At 48.4% G+C, this 14585-nt stretch overlaps 1 protein-coding gene across 1 annotated transcript; it reads right to left on the reverse strand.

Moving 5' to 3' along the window:
• Positions 1-12046: 12046 nt before the first annotated feature.
• On the reverse strand, positions 12047-14391 carry Hoxb13 (homeobox B13). The gene is made up of 2 exons (XM_008838291.2): positions 13666-14391; positions 12047-12693 (listed from the first exon to the last, which is right to left on the reverse strand). Exons 1-2 carry the CDS (start codon positions 14264-14266, stop codon positions 12440-12442), a joined length of 855 nt encoding a protein of 284 aa, XP_008836513.1. The 5' UTR covers positions 14267-14391; the 3' UTR covers positions 12047-12439.
• Positions 14392-14585: the final 194 nt, after the last annotated feature.

The following is a 14585-nucleotide window of genomic DNA, read 5'->3' on the forward strand; positions in this document are numbered from 1 at the left end:
AGGGATGGTAAGTTCACTAAGACTTCAAAATAAGCTAATTGTAGAAACCCAAATGTGCAATATCCTTTAATTCTCAAATGCTTCTTTCTCCTAAACAACTGTGCCAGTTGTGGAAAAGCAAAAGTGATGTGCAGATAATTTGATTTTGAGAACACCACAAATCTAGTAAAGTTAACTACATGGCTACTCTGTGATCCAGAAGTTTTATAATAAATGACCAAAAGACATGCTCAAGAGTAGTCATGGGGTATCCATGTGCACATGCATACACATACATACTACATATATACACATATATGTAATAAATTTTAAAAAGAATAGTTATAGTTCACCAAGGACTCCAAAAGCAGAGGCAGGAGGATCATAAGTTCAAGGCCAGCTGGGGATACATTACAAAATCCTTTCTTTTTTTTATTTTTTAAAAATATTTTATTTATTATTTTTATGTGTATGAGTGTATTGTCTGCATGTATGTGAGTGCACCCGTGTTGTGCAACGCCACAGAGGTCAGAATAGAGCATTGAATTCCCCTGGAACTGGAGCTAAGGACGGTTTGTAGCCACGATGTGGGTGCTGGGAATCGAACCTGGGTCCTCTGCAAGAGCAGTCAGTGCTCTTAACAGCTGAGCCAACTCTCCAGCCCCCGAAAAGTCACAGTAATTTTATTTATAATACTAAAAAATTGAAATAATACAAATGTCCAAATGAATAAACCAATTGGTATGCCCCACAATGGAAGAGCAGAAAGCAATTAAAAAGAATTAACCATTGATGCACATAACATGGATGAATCTCACATTTTGTTGAATGGAAGAAACTATACCCTATAGAGTATGTCCTCTTCTTGAACTCTGAGAATTGCAAGATGGCTCAGTGGGTAAAAGGCATCTGCCACCAAACCTGGTAGCCAGAATTCAATCCCCAGGGCCCATGTGATGGAAGGAGAGGCTTGATTCCTGCAAGCTGTCCTATGACTTACACACACACACACACCAAATATAGACGCATACCTGATATAATTCTTAAAAAATTTTGAAGAGCTGATAAAACAAATTAATACCAATACAATCAGAATTGCCGTTATCTCTGAAATATTATACCAAAAAGGAGCAGGGCAGAATATTCCGGAGTCAAAGCATGTTCTATATATATATCTGGTACTGAATGTGATTACATACGTAAATATTCATTAAGCTGCATACATGCAATTAATGTGCATTAATATTATACCTCAGAAAAAGGAAGGGACTTAAAAAAATACCATAGTGTGTGCATATGTGTGTGTGCATGTGCGTGTATGTGTATGCGTGTGTGAGTGTACATATGTTTGTGCATGCACTAGGGATATATAGTGGTGCTCAGCGTTCAATCTAGAGTCTCAGCTGAGCTACATCCTCTCAGCTTGCTTAGTATATTTTTTGACCATGGAAAGATATTTTTGATATCCTTCTTCATAAAATATTAAAAATCCAACTTTGTTGTGATTCTTAATGAAAAAGGAACAAGATGGCAACTTTAAATAATCACCACTGAGTAAGAATATGTGGACAGGTGTAGTGGTGCAAGCCTTAATCCCAGCACTCTGGAGGCAGAGGCAGGCAGATCTCTGTGAGAGCAAGACCAGCTTGGTCTATATAGCCAGTTCCAGCCAGCTGGGGCTACGGAGAGACCCTGTCTCAGAGAGAGAGAGAGAGAGAGAGAGAGAGAGAGAGAGAGAGAGAGTGAGAGAGAGAGTTTCCTTTTGTCTTTTTGAGTCAGGGTCTCTGTAGCACTATGTAGAAAAAACTGCCCTTGATCTCAGAGATCTGCCTGCCTCTGCCTCCAGAGTGCTATAATTAAAGGCATGTGCCACTATACCTGATGAGATTATGTGCTTTTAAGACTTATCTGTGCCAAGTGTGACATGTCCTTTTTCTTTTCCACAGGATCACAAGAATTAACCTTGTGTTCTGGCCATCACATAGCATTGCCAACCACACAAGACAGTGCCAGCCTAAGTAGGCTCAGGCATCAAGCTCTACTCTATTTGTTCCCAGAACACTGCTTACCTGCACTCTCTGATTTGCTTCTGCTATCATTTTATGTGAAAGTAGATTATAAATCACATGCAAAATGAGCTTGGAGTATTTCACTTAATTTTTTTCTCTTTCAATGCTGAGAATTGAATCCAGGGTCTTGGGCATGCTAGGGAAGTAAGTATTCTTCCACTGAGTTGTAAGTATTCTTCCACCAGCCTGAACCTACAACAGTTCTGGAAAATGTTTGTATATGCATATAAAGCCACCACTTCTATTTTACACAACAATGTGACACCAGTCAGCTATTTACCCATAAATTTAAAACTTTATCTTCTGGTGCTGGAGAGATGGCTCAGCGGTTAAGAACATTGGTTGTTCTTGAAGACTACCCGGGTTTGAATCCCAGCACCCACATGGCAGCTAAAAATTGTCCGTAACTCTGGTCCCAGGGGATCCAGCCTCTTCTGACCTCCGCAGGCATTGCACAACACCAGTGTACTTACCTCCACACAGGCAATACACACATATACAAAAAATTTTTTTAATTAATAAAAAATTTATCTTCTCTCCTACTTGTATCCTTCTTCCACTCATAATGAACTCAAAGCCACAGGTGTGCATCCATTATAAGAAAAATCCAGCTGGGCATGGCACCTCATATCTGCAATCCTGGCACGCAGGAGGCAAAAGCAGGAGGATCAGAAGTTCAAGGGCTAGGCTCAACTACATAAGACCCTCTTTCTGAATGATGGAAAGAAGGGAGAGAGGAAGGGAGGGAGGGATAAAGAAAAGAGTAGAGATCCTCTCTGACAAGGATTAGCACTGGGGTGGGAAATTCTCTCTCTCTCTCTCTTTCTCTCTCTCTTCCTCTCTCCCCCTCTCTCCTTCCCCTTCTCCTTCCCCTCCCCCTCCTCCTCTCCCTCTCCCTCTCTCCCCATCTCCCTCTCTCTCTCTCCCCAACACTAACTGCCAAATATTTACTTCTGGTAAATATTTTGGTCTCTATGAACCAAAGATAATACCCTAGCAAGGAGTGAACTGATCCAGTTTGGGTTGGTCTCCACCCCCTTCTTCACTTCCTGCTTTTTCCTCTTTCTGTGTAAACAGACAGCAGCTCTGAGAGTGGGAGAGCAACGTTAAACCTTGAAAAGCAAAAGGCACAAATTTTGAATGCTCAGCTTAATGAATTTTTGTATACATGAAGAAATAACCACCACTGTGTTAAAAATACAGAACATTTTTAGCACTTCAAAAAAAATCCCCTTTGTCTCCCAATATACCATGAGGAGATATTTTAACCTAGTAATTTTTAAAAATTCTATTCCAGTGGGATTCAACCCTGCTCTCCCCAAGATACTTAGGGGCATAACACTTTTGCTCTTATGAATTACTTTTACAAGTAAATGTGAAAACAATCCAAATGGCTAATAATTAAATGCTTTTTAACATTTTTTTAAATTAAAACTTTTTTTGTCTACTGTAGGGACAGAGCCTTGCACAAGCTAGGCAAGCACTCTACCTCTAAGCTATATACCCTCATAAAAGAAATGCTTTTTGATGGTACATCTAGTGGACTGAATATTTCATAATATTCAATCATTAAAGCCAGGCTTTTGGAGACACTGGGCAATGTTCATAATCTAAGATTAAATTTAAAGGGCAGGGTACAAAAAAATCACTTGTACAAGGAAAAAGAATCAATGAAAATACAATGAAGATTAGCTTTGAAAACTTCCTTGGCAAGTTATGGGATGGATTTTATTTTCTTGATAGTTTTTAATGTTTTTGAAATTCTTGACTATGAGACTGTGTTACTCAAATCTCGGGGGTGGGTAGGTTTTTATTTTAAGTACAGGCACAACCTAAATGATTAACATTAGAGAAATGGATTTCCAAACGCTTGAGAGCTCCTTTTACTAAATATTATGCAAATTTAAAGTGCATTTACAAAGCGGCAATAATTTGTGGAGTTGCTTATCGCCTAGTAAATGCAGAGTTTTAAAACAAGCTTAAATGCACATAACTACATGTCAGAGCATAGAAAAGGGAAACGATAAAATAATAACCATGGCTGCAAATTGTAATACACAGGTACTGAAAGAACGAATGAAAAAGTGTGAAACAGTTGCTTCATAAAAGGTTTCCAATGTGTATGTTTATCCCCCATATGAGAGAGAGAAAGAGAGAGAGAGAGAGAGAGAGAGAGAGAGAGAGAGAGAGATCTGTATAGGTCTAGTTGGGGTTTTACTTTGATTTTTTTTTTTTTAAGGGCCAAGAATATTGCGAGGAATTTATTTCAATGTGTGCAGTCTGAACTTTCTTGGGGAGCCGCGTGAGATTTGGCTCTCTTTTTGCTCTAAATCAGTTTCCATAGAAACAGTTGTGCCCAACACTGTAAATGCTTAACTTTGATAAACGCCGGCTCCAAACTAACACAAAACTAGTCAAGTGCCAAACGTAAGGTATTTCTGGGATGCCAATTCCACGAGACCTTCGCATGTATTTTTCCAAATAAACCACGTTGTCTCGGATGGAATTATATCTCCTCTATAGAGTTTGGGAGGGAAATGGCGAGGTGAAGATCTAAAATCAGATTAAAATTGAAAAGCCCTTCTGGAAGCGTCCCAGTCTTCCCCACACTCTTCCAAGGAGGATCCTCCCCGCAGAATGAGAACCTTTCTCCTAAAAGATAAAAGGGGGATGGATCTGTGAACTTGATCCGGGAGCTTCTTCCCCGGTCTCCCAAGGTCAGACAAAAAAAGAAGTTTTGGCTGGATTGTCTTCCGGGCCTGGAAGGCCTGGAGATCCGAGATTTGGGGATAGAGAATAAAATACCCAGCTCCTTCCTGCAATCGAATCTCCCCGCAGGTAAAAGCCAAACTGGGTGTGAGGAGGTGAGGAGGGCGGCCTTAACCTTACCCGGATAATTCCCTCCAGGCCTCTTTCGATGTGACTGTGAGGACCTACCTCCCAGCATTTTCTCTTGCCCCAAAACAGCGAGGTCGGAAGCTTTTGGTCCGCAGATGGCCTTTGATGTATTCTTAGCAGGTTGCTGAGCCTCAGAGGCTCCGGGAAAAGACCTCGTGCGCCGATGCCCGGGGAGCCTCAGACAAGCGCGCAGACTAACACCGCGTCCCGCGTAGCCCGCGCGCCGGGGCTGCGATCAGCTGGACGGTCCCGGACAAGCACAGCTTCCGGATTACGCCTCGGATATCCACCAGTTCCGGGATCTGGAATTCGTAAAACAAAATTAAACACAACAAAGCAAAACACCACCGAGTACTTCCATCTCCGCAGATCGCCCGGCAGTCCCCAGCTCCGCGCTCTGCAGGGTGCTGCCAAAGGTGCGCTCGCTTCCCTGGTCGGGCCGGAGCTTTCTCCGCCGTGGAGGCGAAGAGACGCCCGATCTACCAAGCTTCAGGATCCAGATCCAGAGGAGGAGCCCGAAAAACCCTCCGGGCTCGGCGGCCGCCCAGGTGGCAGCTGGGAACCCGCGCCTTGGGGGAGCCGCTGTAGTGCTCCTAAAGATGCACCGGCTAGAGCTGTCATCCTTTGTTATTTATGCATTTGTTTATCTTGATTGCATGAAAAGATACTGAGGGTCTTACAGTCTAACCAAAGTTAAACTAACATGAATTATGAGTCAGTGAAAACGAAAATGTTGCTACATTGAGCTTAATAGATTGTTCTAACTCGCCACGTGGCCTGAATAAACGGGTTTTTAAACCAAGACCGGGCGAGTTTTCCCGGAAGGCAAGGATCAGAAGTTCCTTTGCTAAAGCAACCCAGGCTTCATTGGGAGAGGCCGGGCCTCTCTCCAGTCCCAGGTCCTTCCAGAGTCCTCTTCCGCACCACCCGCCCCCTTCTCCCTGTTACCCGGCTCCCGCCAGGGTTTAGGAATGTTTACATCCAGACTCAAGTTCAATGACAAACCGTGCTTGGAGGGGGAGGGCAGCGAAGCTCATGCTTTCCACCAAACAAAGGCTGGGCGCAGGTCTCGGACTGGGCCTACGCTAGGCTCACCCGGGGTCGGGGAACTGAGGGCCCTCGGGATGAGTACGAACCCCGATGTCCCGAGCTGCCTCTCAGCCCCGGGTCAGCAGCCAGAGGATTGCGGTGCAAGCGCCCACGAGTGCCTGCCTGGTGGAGTACGGGTGATCAGAGTCTAAGTGGGCCAGAGGGTATCAGATCAGTGCCAAGCTTTGCCTCAGAGTCCAGAACCCTGTGAGACACCCCTGACCTCTTCCTGGCAAGTTGGGATACTCAAAGGACTCCCCCTGGCTTTGGTATTCTGAGCATCTTTCCAGGTTCTCCAACAGGGCCTCTCTCTGGAAACCTCTCTAGATGCTTCTGTTTGTGTGTGTGTGTGTGTGTGTGTGTGTGTGTGTGTGTGTGTCCCACTCCTTGTTCTCCATTTGTCCTTTTTGTAATAACTTCCAAAGTTGTCACTCCATCTCAGGATAGAAAATAGTCTCCAGACCTCCATCTGGTAGAAAACCCAGGCAAGGCCTGGGAACAGGCATTCTATTTCCCACATCTCTCCTGACTTGTCCATCCCCAGTGGAAGGTTTGCATACACTAGGCACTTAGTAAATGAAAACTTGGTTCAGCTAAATTTTCACATGTGTTTAATGTAGTGTTTGCATGTAGGCAAATCTGCACAGTGCCCCTGATGAAGCTGAGTCTAGGGTGTCACACTAACTTAACTTGGTGTGACTTTGACTAGCCATCTCCAGATGGAAGCAAGTGTTTGTCACTGTCTGGGGAGAGGTTGGTTGGGAGTGGGAAAGAGGCTAGACTTCCTATTCCTTCAGTTGATAGAGACCCCCGGAGCTTAAGGGATAAGAGGTGTCCCCCTTGGAACTCAGATCCTGCCACTGCGACACAGATACAGTAACTTGCACTCTTAGTCTCATTTTTTTTTTAATTTTATAAAATATCACTCAGTAATGGGGTGGGGAGTGGTTCTCAGGAGCTGGGAGTAAAGGAGCCACCTAGGGAGTCCTCAAATGGGTCTGCAGATTAACTAGCCCACTCAAATCCAAGTTAATAGCTAGGGTGTCTGAGGATATGAACTGCCACTCAAGGTTGCTCCTGTGTGGAAAGGACTCAGCCCTTGAGAATGCCACTGCCAGAGATGGGATCCTTCCAGTTGTTCCTGAGATGGTAGTATTCAGCAAGCCACAGTAGCTTCTGTGGGGGCACTGAGGAGGGGAGGGATGGCAGGGGCCCAGAGTATAAATGCTTTGCTCTTGCTTATTGGTTTTTAGCACCAAAGTATTTCCCTTAGGACTCAGTAAATCATCTTAGATACTTTGTCCAGCTTTTAACATAGGTATATACAATGTTATAATGTTAAATGAAAATCATAACACTATTGATTTTTTTTCCATGCCAAGATTTCATCCAGTCAGAAATAAAAGGACAACTGGGGGCAGGGACTGCCTGGGGGCACAGGCTCTCACCTGTAAGCCTTTCTTCAGTCAAAACCAGAATGTTCTGAATGCTTTGGAAGAATTTTCAGTATCGCTTTCTGCACAAGTGACTGTCCCTCTCTTCAAAAGCCCCGAGGGGATGCATGCCCCTGTCAGGTGACCTCTGGGAAAGCTGCCAGGGGTCCTTCCCCAGATTGCAGAGGCCTCCCCATGCCCCCAAAATCTTGAGTGACACTCCTTCAGAGCCTCCAAGGAAGGTCCCAGTTAAAAGACCAGAAACATACGTGGCCTGTGGATCAGCTAGTTTACCTTAGTAGAGAGACACTCTTGGAAGCAGTAAAAATGGGCAAACAACACTGCGGGTCGCAAAGCGAGACTGGTTTGCCTCTAGGCCCTGAACCCTGCCAGCAGCTACCCAAAAGTTTCAGTTTCCCAGTGCCCTTTGCACACCATGGGCTATAAGTACTCCAGCACAAATCTCGGTGTCTCGCTCCTGGCCATGAACCGCGCGCGGTCGGTGGCGCCCCATCTCGGAGCTCCAAATCCAAAGAGAAGGCTGAATTATTTCCTCAGCGCCGGCCATTCTCAGTGGCGTCTCCCAGCGGTTTTCCTGGTAACTCGGCACCCCTCCCCCAGGCCACAGAAATCCCCTCTTCCCCTTGTCTTCCTCCCTCTCCCCATAAAACATTTCGTAGAGTGGGGGCGGAGGGGAGTGGAGATCACCAGCCTAGATCTTCAAGTTCAATGGTAAATTCTCTGACCCTCCCCACAGACAGGGCGCCAGCAGTCGCTGCCTTCCCCTCCCCATAATTCTGGGGGTTGCTGCATTCTTTTGCTGCCCCTCCTATTTCAGAGGCAATTTAGGGGAGGTTAGGGGATGATAATGATGGTATTCTTTCCCGTCTCCTCCGACCACTCCACGGTCCTCCCTTCCCCCGCCCCCCATAACTAGTAACGGAGAAAGGAAGGCTGGCACCTTTTCCCATTGGATGCTTTAAATCTCTCTCCAGGCCAGATCCCCGGGGGAGAGGGGAAGGGTGTCCCACGCTTGGGCAGGAGGCAGAGGGCGAAGGCTTTCGCCTCTCTTGTCCAGAGAGCGACTGTTCAGGTGGGTGAGAATATGCTAGAAAATTCTTTCAAAAAGAACTGAAACCTCCTTTCGTCGCTTCCACAGCAGTCGCCTCCGCGCTTTCTGGCACGTTTACGGTAACGAGTTCATTTATTTAATTCGAGATTGTAGCTATGGGGTTTCTAGTAGACAGAACCAGTGGGGGTGGGGCACAGTTTTCTTCGAAGGAAACCTAATTAAAGTGCAGCACTTAAGACCTTGAATAAAACTAATGAAGAGGAGGAGGGGAGCTGGAAACTGGGAGCAGAGTGGGGACTTGACTCTGCTTTGGGGGAGGAGGAGCCGGCAGCCCTTCCGAGATGATGGGGGTGGGGGTAGGGGGCTTGGTACTAGGACAGCCCTTGAACAACCCCCGCCCCCGCCCCAGTAGGAATGGAACCGGAGGCGAGGTGAAAATTCCTCCTCGGGCCTCGCGGCATTCCGCTTCCCTCCGGAAGTGCTTGCCAGCCGGAATAAAAAGGCCGGAACTTGGCAGCCCAGGGGTTGCCCACCGCTTTACAGTAGTTAGGAATTCGATTCAAAAGAGCTTGGGGGAATCCCGTCTACACACTTGGCTACTACCTCCCTTACTCGACCTCTGGGGACCTAGCAAAATCCACCTGCTGGAGTTAGAAGTCATGTTGGTACTGGAGACGGCGTCGTGTTGTAACGCGATTCGTAGCGGGAGGAACTGGCGTGGGTCTGAGAGAGAGAGGGTAAGGAGGCTCAGAGTAAAATCACGCCTTGTTGGTGAAAAGGTTCTTCGCTTGTTTTCAGGAATAGATGAGTGTGCCCCGGCCATTGCCTGTCCTTGGACAGTGTTATCAGAAGTTGTGTTCACCCATTTGCCTCAGCGATTTAAGAAAACAAAACAAAACAAACTCTCCTGTAGTTTACAGTGGTCCTTTCTGAAAAGGAAAGGCAGCAGGCCAGGCAGTGTGGAGTCCTGGATGTTGTATTTTACACATAAATAAGGGAGTGGTATTGATGTCGGTGATAACTGGGTATAATTCAGTTCAAGAGTAAAATTTTGGGAAAGGATACCATAAGTGTCATACAAAAGAAATTCATTTTTTTGCACAGGTTGCATACAAATAAGAAAAAAGCCAGGGAACCCACCACGAGGTTATGCTGCAGGAGATCAATGTATTACTCCGGTGGAACGAAGAAACGGCCCGAAGGCCGAGGCGGCCTTGTTCTCCAGTCCTGACTACCTGGTTCTTCGCTCGCGCAGCACCCCCTGCCCTCTTCCGGAACTTTTCAGAGGCTGGACCGGTACATCTGCCTGTACCCTGCTGGAATTCCGGGTGCCTTCGAGTCCTGGAGCTCTTCCAAGCAGCCGGAACCCTCCAACCCGGGAGGTCGGAGTCTGCTGGGTTGCAGGGTGGCGGGGATGCATGCCTAGGCCGTCCGGAGGCTTCCTCTGAAATAGCAAACTTCTACCGGAAGGGGGAGCGCTTGTCTTCTGAATGTCCAAACGTTGGTGGCGAAATAAAACTCTTAAGATCCCAAATCTTTTGTCTGCTCTGAAATTCATGCGAGCGAAATTGGAGGAGCCCCGAAAATGTAAGCCCCTTATAGCAGAATGGGGAAGTTAGTTAGAACGCCCCCCCAGGCCTCTGACTGGACCAATTGTGAGTTGAGGTGGCAGTCCATCTTGTGGCTTTTTCCTTCCGTGGAGACCCTGTGCCTCAAAGCTTCCACTCACTTCCCATTTACCTATCTACGCTAAAGGTTTAGCCACTTCTTAAGTCAGCCAGGGAGGCCGTAGTTAGCAGTTGGTCAGGTCTGGGGTGATAGCGAAAGTGGAGTAAGAACCTGTGACAGGAACAGCCACCCAAGCATGGCTTCTGGAGAAGGAAAACTCAGAGAGCAGAGTGATCCCCTGAGCAGGGCACATAACCCGGGAGGTTAGACCTAGACCATAGAGGCTGGAAAGAAATTTTCAGTCACTGAATGGACCTGTACCTACCCCCCTAAGCACACACACTCTGTCACCCAGGAAGGGGAGGTGGTGGTGTTCCCTCTCTGATCACCTTTCCCTCAGTCCTGGCTCACTGCTTTTCTTTCCTTCTTCCTTTCCTCCCTCCTTCCATTCCTTCCTTGTTTCCAGGGTTTCATCTGTAACCCAGGCCTGGAACTCACTATGCACTCCAGGCTGGCCTCAACTCAAACTTGCTGCAAGCCTCCTGTCTCAGCCTTCCAGATTGGTTTACAGCAGTGTGTGCCACCACACCCAACTCCTGGCTCATTTTTGGTAAACAGAATAGTCTGAGCCGCTTGATTACAGCAGCCTACCCTTAGTTTCTTGAACAGTAAGCCATTTTGGAAAGGGAAAGCCAATGGAGCTGCTGGCCTGGCTGCTGCCCACCAGCAGGTACTCACCACCTGCTGCTCTAGAAACAGCTGGATCTCAGGATCTGGGGACTCAGGTCTGGTGCTTGATCACTCCAAGGTTCAGAAAGACAGCATTGGCTCTGCTGCGGGGCCAGGCTGCAAGTTCTACCCCACAGTGGGCCCAGGTACATCAGGGAAGGAGTCCTCTTGGTCTTTCTCTGGGTGCCATAAATAGACACTCTTCCCTGGGTACCCAGAATTTGTATTATGTCTTGGTCTGTGTGGACCAAGAGAATAGAGTTGATGCCATTCAGCCCAAGGTGCGGACCCAACCAGTGAAAACTGAAAAAGGAAGGAAGTCCAAGAAGGCCATTTTGGCATTAGCTGCCCAGGATCTCTCCACCCTGAGCCTGGGTCTTTGGACTTTTTTTCCAAAGGCTGTTCTTTTGCATTCAAAAGAGTCTGTGGATTCTTGGATCCCTGGGTGGAAAAGTTCCTTGGGTGTCAAAAAAGGTGACGGGGGGTGGGGGAAAGGGTGGTGAAGGCATAATTTTCTGGTTTCCTTTCCTTGGATACTCTAGTATGTTTGGGACAGACCTAAAGATAAGGTAAGTTACTGCCCTCTCCTATAACCACTGTTTGTGCCTGCAAGGACACCTGACCAATAATACACCACACATAATTCAAGTGGCTCTTAAATGCCCAACAAACCCTGACCTGTTTGAGTCAAAACCCCAAAAATTGGATGCAAAGGGAGGACTTGGGGTGGGGAGGGTTGAGGAACACTGTTACCTAGGTACTTTCTCAAACTCCATTTCTCTAGCAAAAGGACAGACTAGAACAGTCACTGGTCTCATTTTGTCCAAACTGTAGGAGTTAGAGATGGGGGCTTCCCAGGGGATACAAAACCTAGGAGGTTGGCAAGGAAAAGGGGTGAGAAGGGAGGAGGGAGAGGCATCCTTTAACAGGATCTGTCCTACCCAGCTGTCATCTTAGAAAAATGCTAAATGGGAATCGCCTCCCTAGAAGGACCAATCTGCCTTTGCTCTTCTCCCTAGTTTTCTTTCCCCCCAGTCACTGAAAAACAAAAAAAATTTTTTTGACTGGGAGAGGAACAATGTACATGGAAGAGGGCTGAGAGGAAGCTATCTTACAAAAAGATCTTCTCCCAAGTTTATTCACAATCAGCTCAATTCACAAAAGCGGTTTCTAAAGTTCTCTACAGAGCTCTAGATAGAAAATATGAGACTAATTATGACAACTAGTACTGGTTATGTGATTATCACACTGTTAGGATGGATGATTATGACTGACACAGGTTCTTTGGAACCCTGGTGGAGTGGATTGTAACTCTGGGCCTCACTCTCCTGGCACATGCAGGGTGCCCAGGCTGCCCCTAATGTACACTCCAAGAGTCGGTAGGCTACCAAGGGTGTCATCCTTTGGGGCCCCTCAGCAGAGTCCTTGGCCGGTCCTGGCCCTGGCAGGCTTCCAATTTTCACCAGAACAACCCCTCTTCCCCTGCCCACCCCCTCCAGCGCTCACAGTGTAGCGCTGGTCTTGACCTTGGCTAGAACCTTCTTCTCCTTGACCCGGCGGTTCTGAAACCAGATAGTAATCTGGCGCTCTGAGAGGCTGGTGGCTGCCGAGATCTTGCGTCTCTTGTCCTTGGTGATGAACTTGTTAGCCGCATACTCCCGCTCAAGCTCCCGCAACTGCCCCTTGCTATAGGGAATACGTTTTTTGCGGCCACGGCGGAAGGCACAGCCTTCCGGAGGGTGCTGCGCGCTGGACTCTGCGTGGCGGGAAAAGGAAGGAGGAAAAGGCACGCTCAGATCCCATCTAGCGCAAAAACGTGCGCAGACCCTGGCCCCCCGCAAGCCTAGGGGCTACGTCATCCTGCAGGCGCAGCCAGATAGATCATCCTATGTGTGGGCCCACGTGTGCTCCTGCTCCCTCAAAGCACACAGGGGCACCCTGGCTTCAGCCTTATTCTCTGATCAGCACTCACTCAGCCTCTGGTCTGGCAGGCCACCCTCGCCCATCACTGCCCTCACACCAGGAATCCAAAAACACACCCACTGCACACTACCTACCAGCCTTTTGCCCACAATCCCATAGTCCACTCTCACAGGTATTTTCAAACCCAGTCACTCCTTCAGATTCCATAGGCAAATTATGTACAAGAGGAAATACATTTTTGTCCCCACTCCCAACACACACACACACACACACACACGCCTCAATACACACCTTGGTCAAACAAAATCTAAATTTTCCTTTTGAAATTTAAGCCTTATCTAAGAAATCTGAGGGGTTGCATTCTCTAAGGAACACCGAATACCTCAGTTCCCATCCCTCACTGCCACCCTCACAACAGTGGTTGTGAGATTATGTCATTTGGCCTTTGCGTAGAATTAGACTGGGATTGCCCTGGATAGGGCCACCCTGTTCCCAATCAACAGCAGAGAGCCAAGGTTCTCCGACATATTGAAAGGCTAATCCCAGATTCTCTTCAGGATGTGGGGAAGGCTGGCTACCCTTAAGCTTCAGCTAGCTGGCTGCTTAGACCCCTCATACTGATCTTCTGGGGCCTCTGTCCAGGTCCTCCAGCTGTCTGGACCCTCCTTCAGGGTCCTAATAGGCAACGGAGAAGCACCAAGCTCCTCCTCACCAGCCTAAAGTCTCCCTCCTCTTCCTCCTCCCAGGCAAGTGCCATCGTAGCCCATGCTCAGAGCCAAGGGGAACCCAGGGTAGTAGAGGTTACCTGCAAATGCAGCTTTCCAGAAGTGACCAGGTGGGTTCTGTTCACCTTGGCAACACATCTGGCTGTTCCAGCCACCGGCCAGGGCCCAAGGCTGGTAACTGTCCACGGGAAGCAGGGAGTCGTGGCGAGGCTCCCCAGGGGTTCCCAGGGTCTGCACCACAGACACATCCAGGTAACTGGCCATAGGCTGGTAAGGTCCCGGGTAGCCAGGATAGAAAGCAAACTCGGTGGGGCGGCTGGGGTACTCCTCCCCAGCGGCAGGAGTCTCCGCAGGGTAGGCGGCCAGGGTGGCCGTCTGGGCGCAGGGTTTTAGCGAGCTCCGGGACACTCGGCAAGAGTAGTACCCGCCTCCAAAGTAGCCGTAAGGCACAGGAGCTGAGGACGCCCCCTGGGGCACCCCAGAACACGGGTGACACTGCTTTGGTGGCTCCGCAGAGCCTGGCAGATCCAGGGGAGCATAGTTGACAGCGGGCATCAGCGTAGGCGCCGCAGGGTGGCTGGCCAGTGGGGAGTGGGCGACTAGATTCCGACCCCCTCCGGCTCCCAGCAAACCTTCGATATCCTTGGCCCCGTCCAAGGTGGCATAATTGCCGTGCTCCATGGAGCCAAGAGTCGGCTCATGGGGAGCCAGGGGTGGGGGATCTAGGGAGCACCCAGCTCGCTCTCCCCACACAGGCCTGGGGAATCCAAAGCGTTTTAAATCGCTCCCAGCTCCCACGGCGCCTGCATTCGCCGTGCCGGTCTGTATTGACGCAAGAGACGCAGGGGCCCGGCCACGCGCGCTGATTGGCTGTGGCCTGGGGGACAGACGCTCATAAAATCCTGCACGCAGAAATTGCGGAGGGAGAGGGAGAGGGGAAGGGGAGCCTGGCCCCACCTCTCTCTCTCTCTCTCTCTCTCTCTCTCTCTCTCTCTCTCTC

The sequence above is a fragment of the Nannospalax galili genome, unplaced genomic scaffold (assembly GCF_000622305.1).
Source record: "Nannospalax galili isolate Female #2095 unplaced genomic scaffold, S.galili_v1.0 scaffold95, whole genome shotgun sequence".
NCBI classification, from domain to species: domain Eukaryota; kingdom Metazoa; phylum Chordata; class Mammalia; order Rodentia; family Spalacidae; genus Nannospalax; species Nannospalax galili.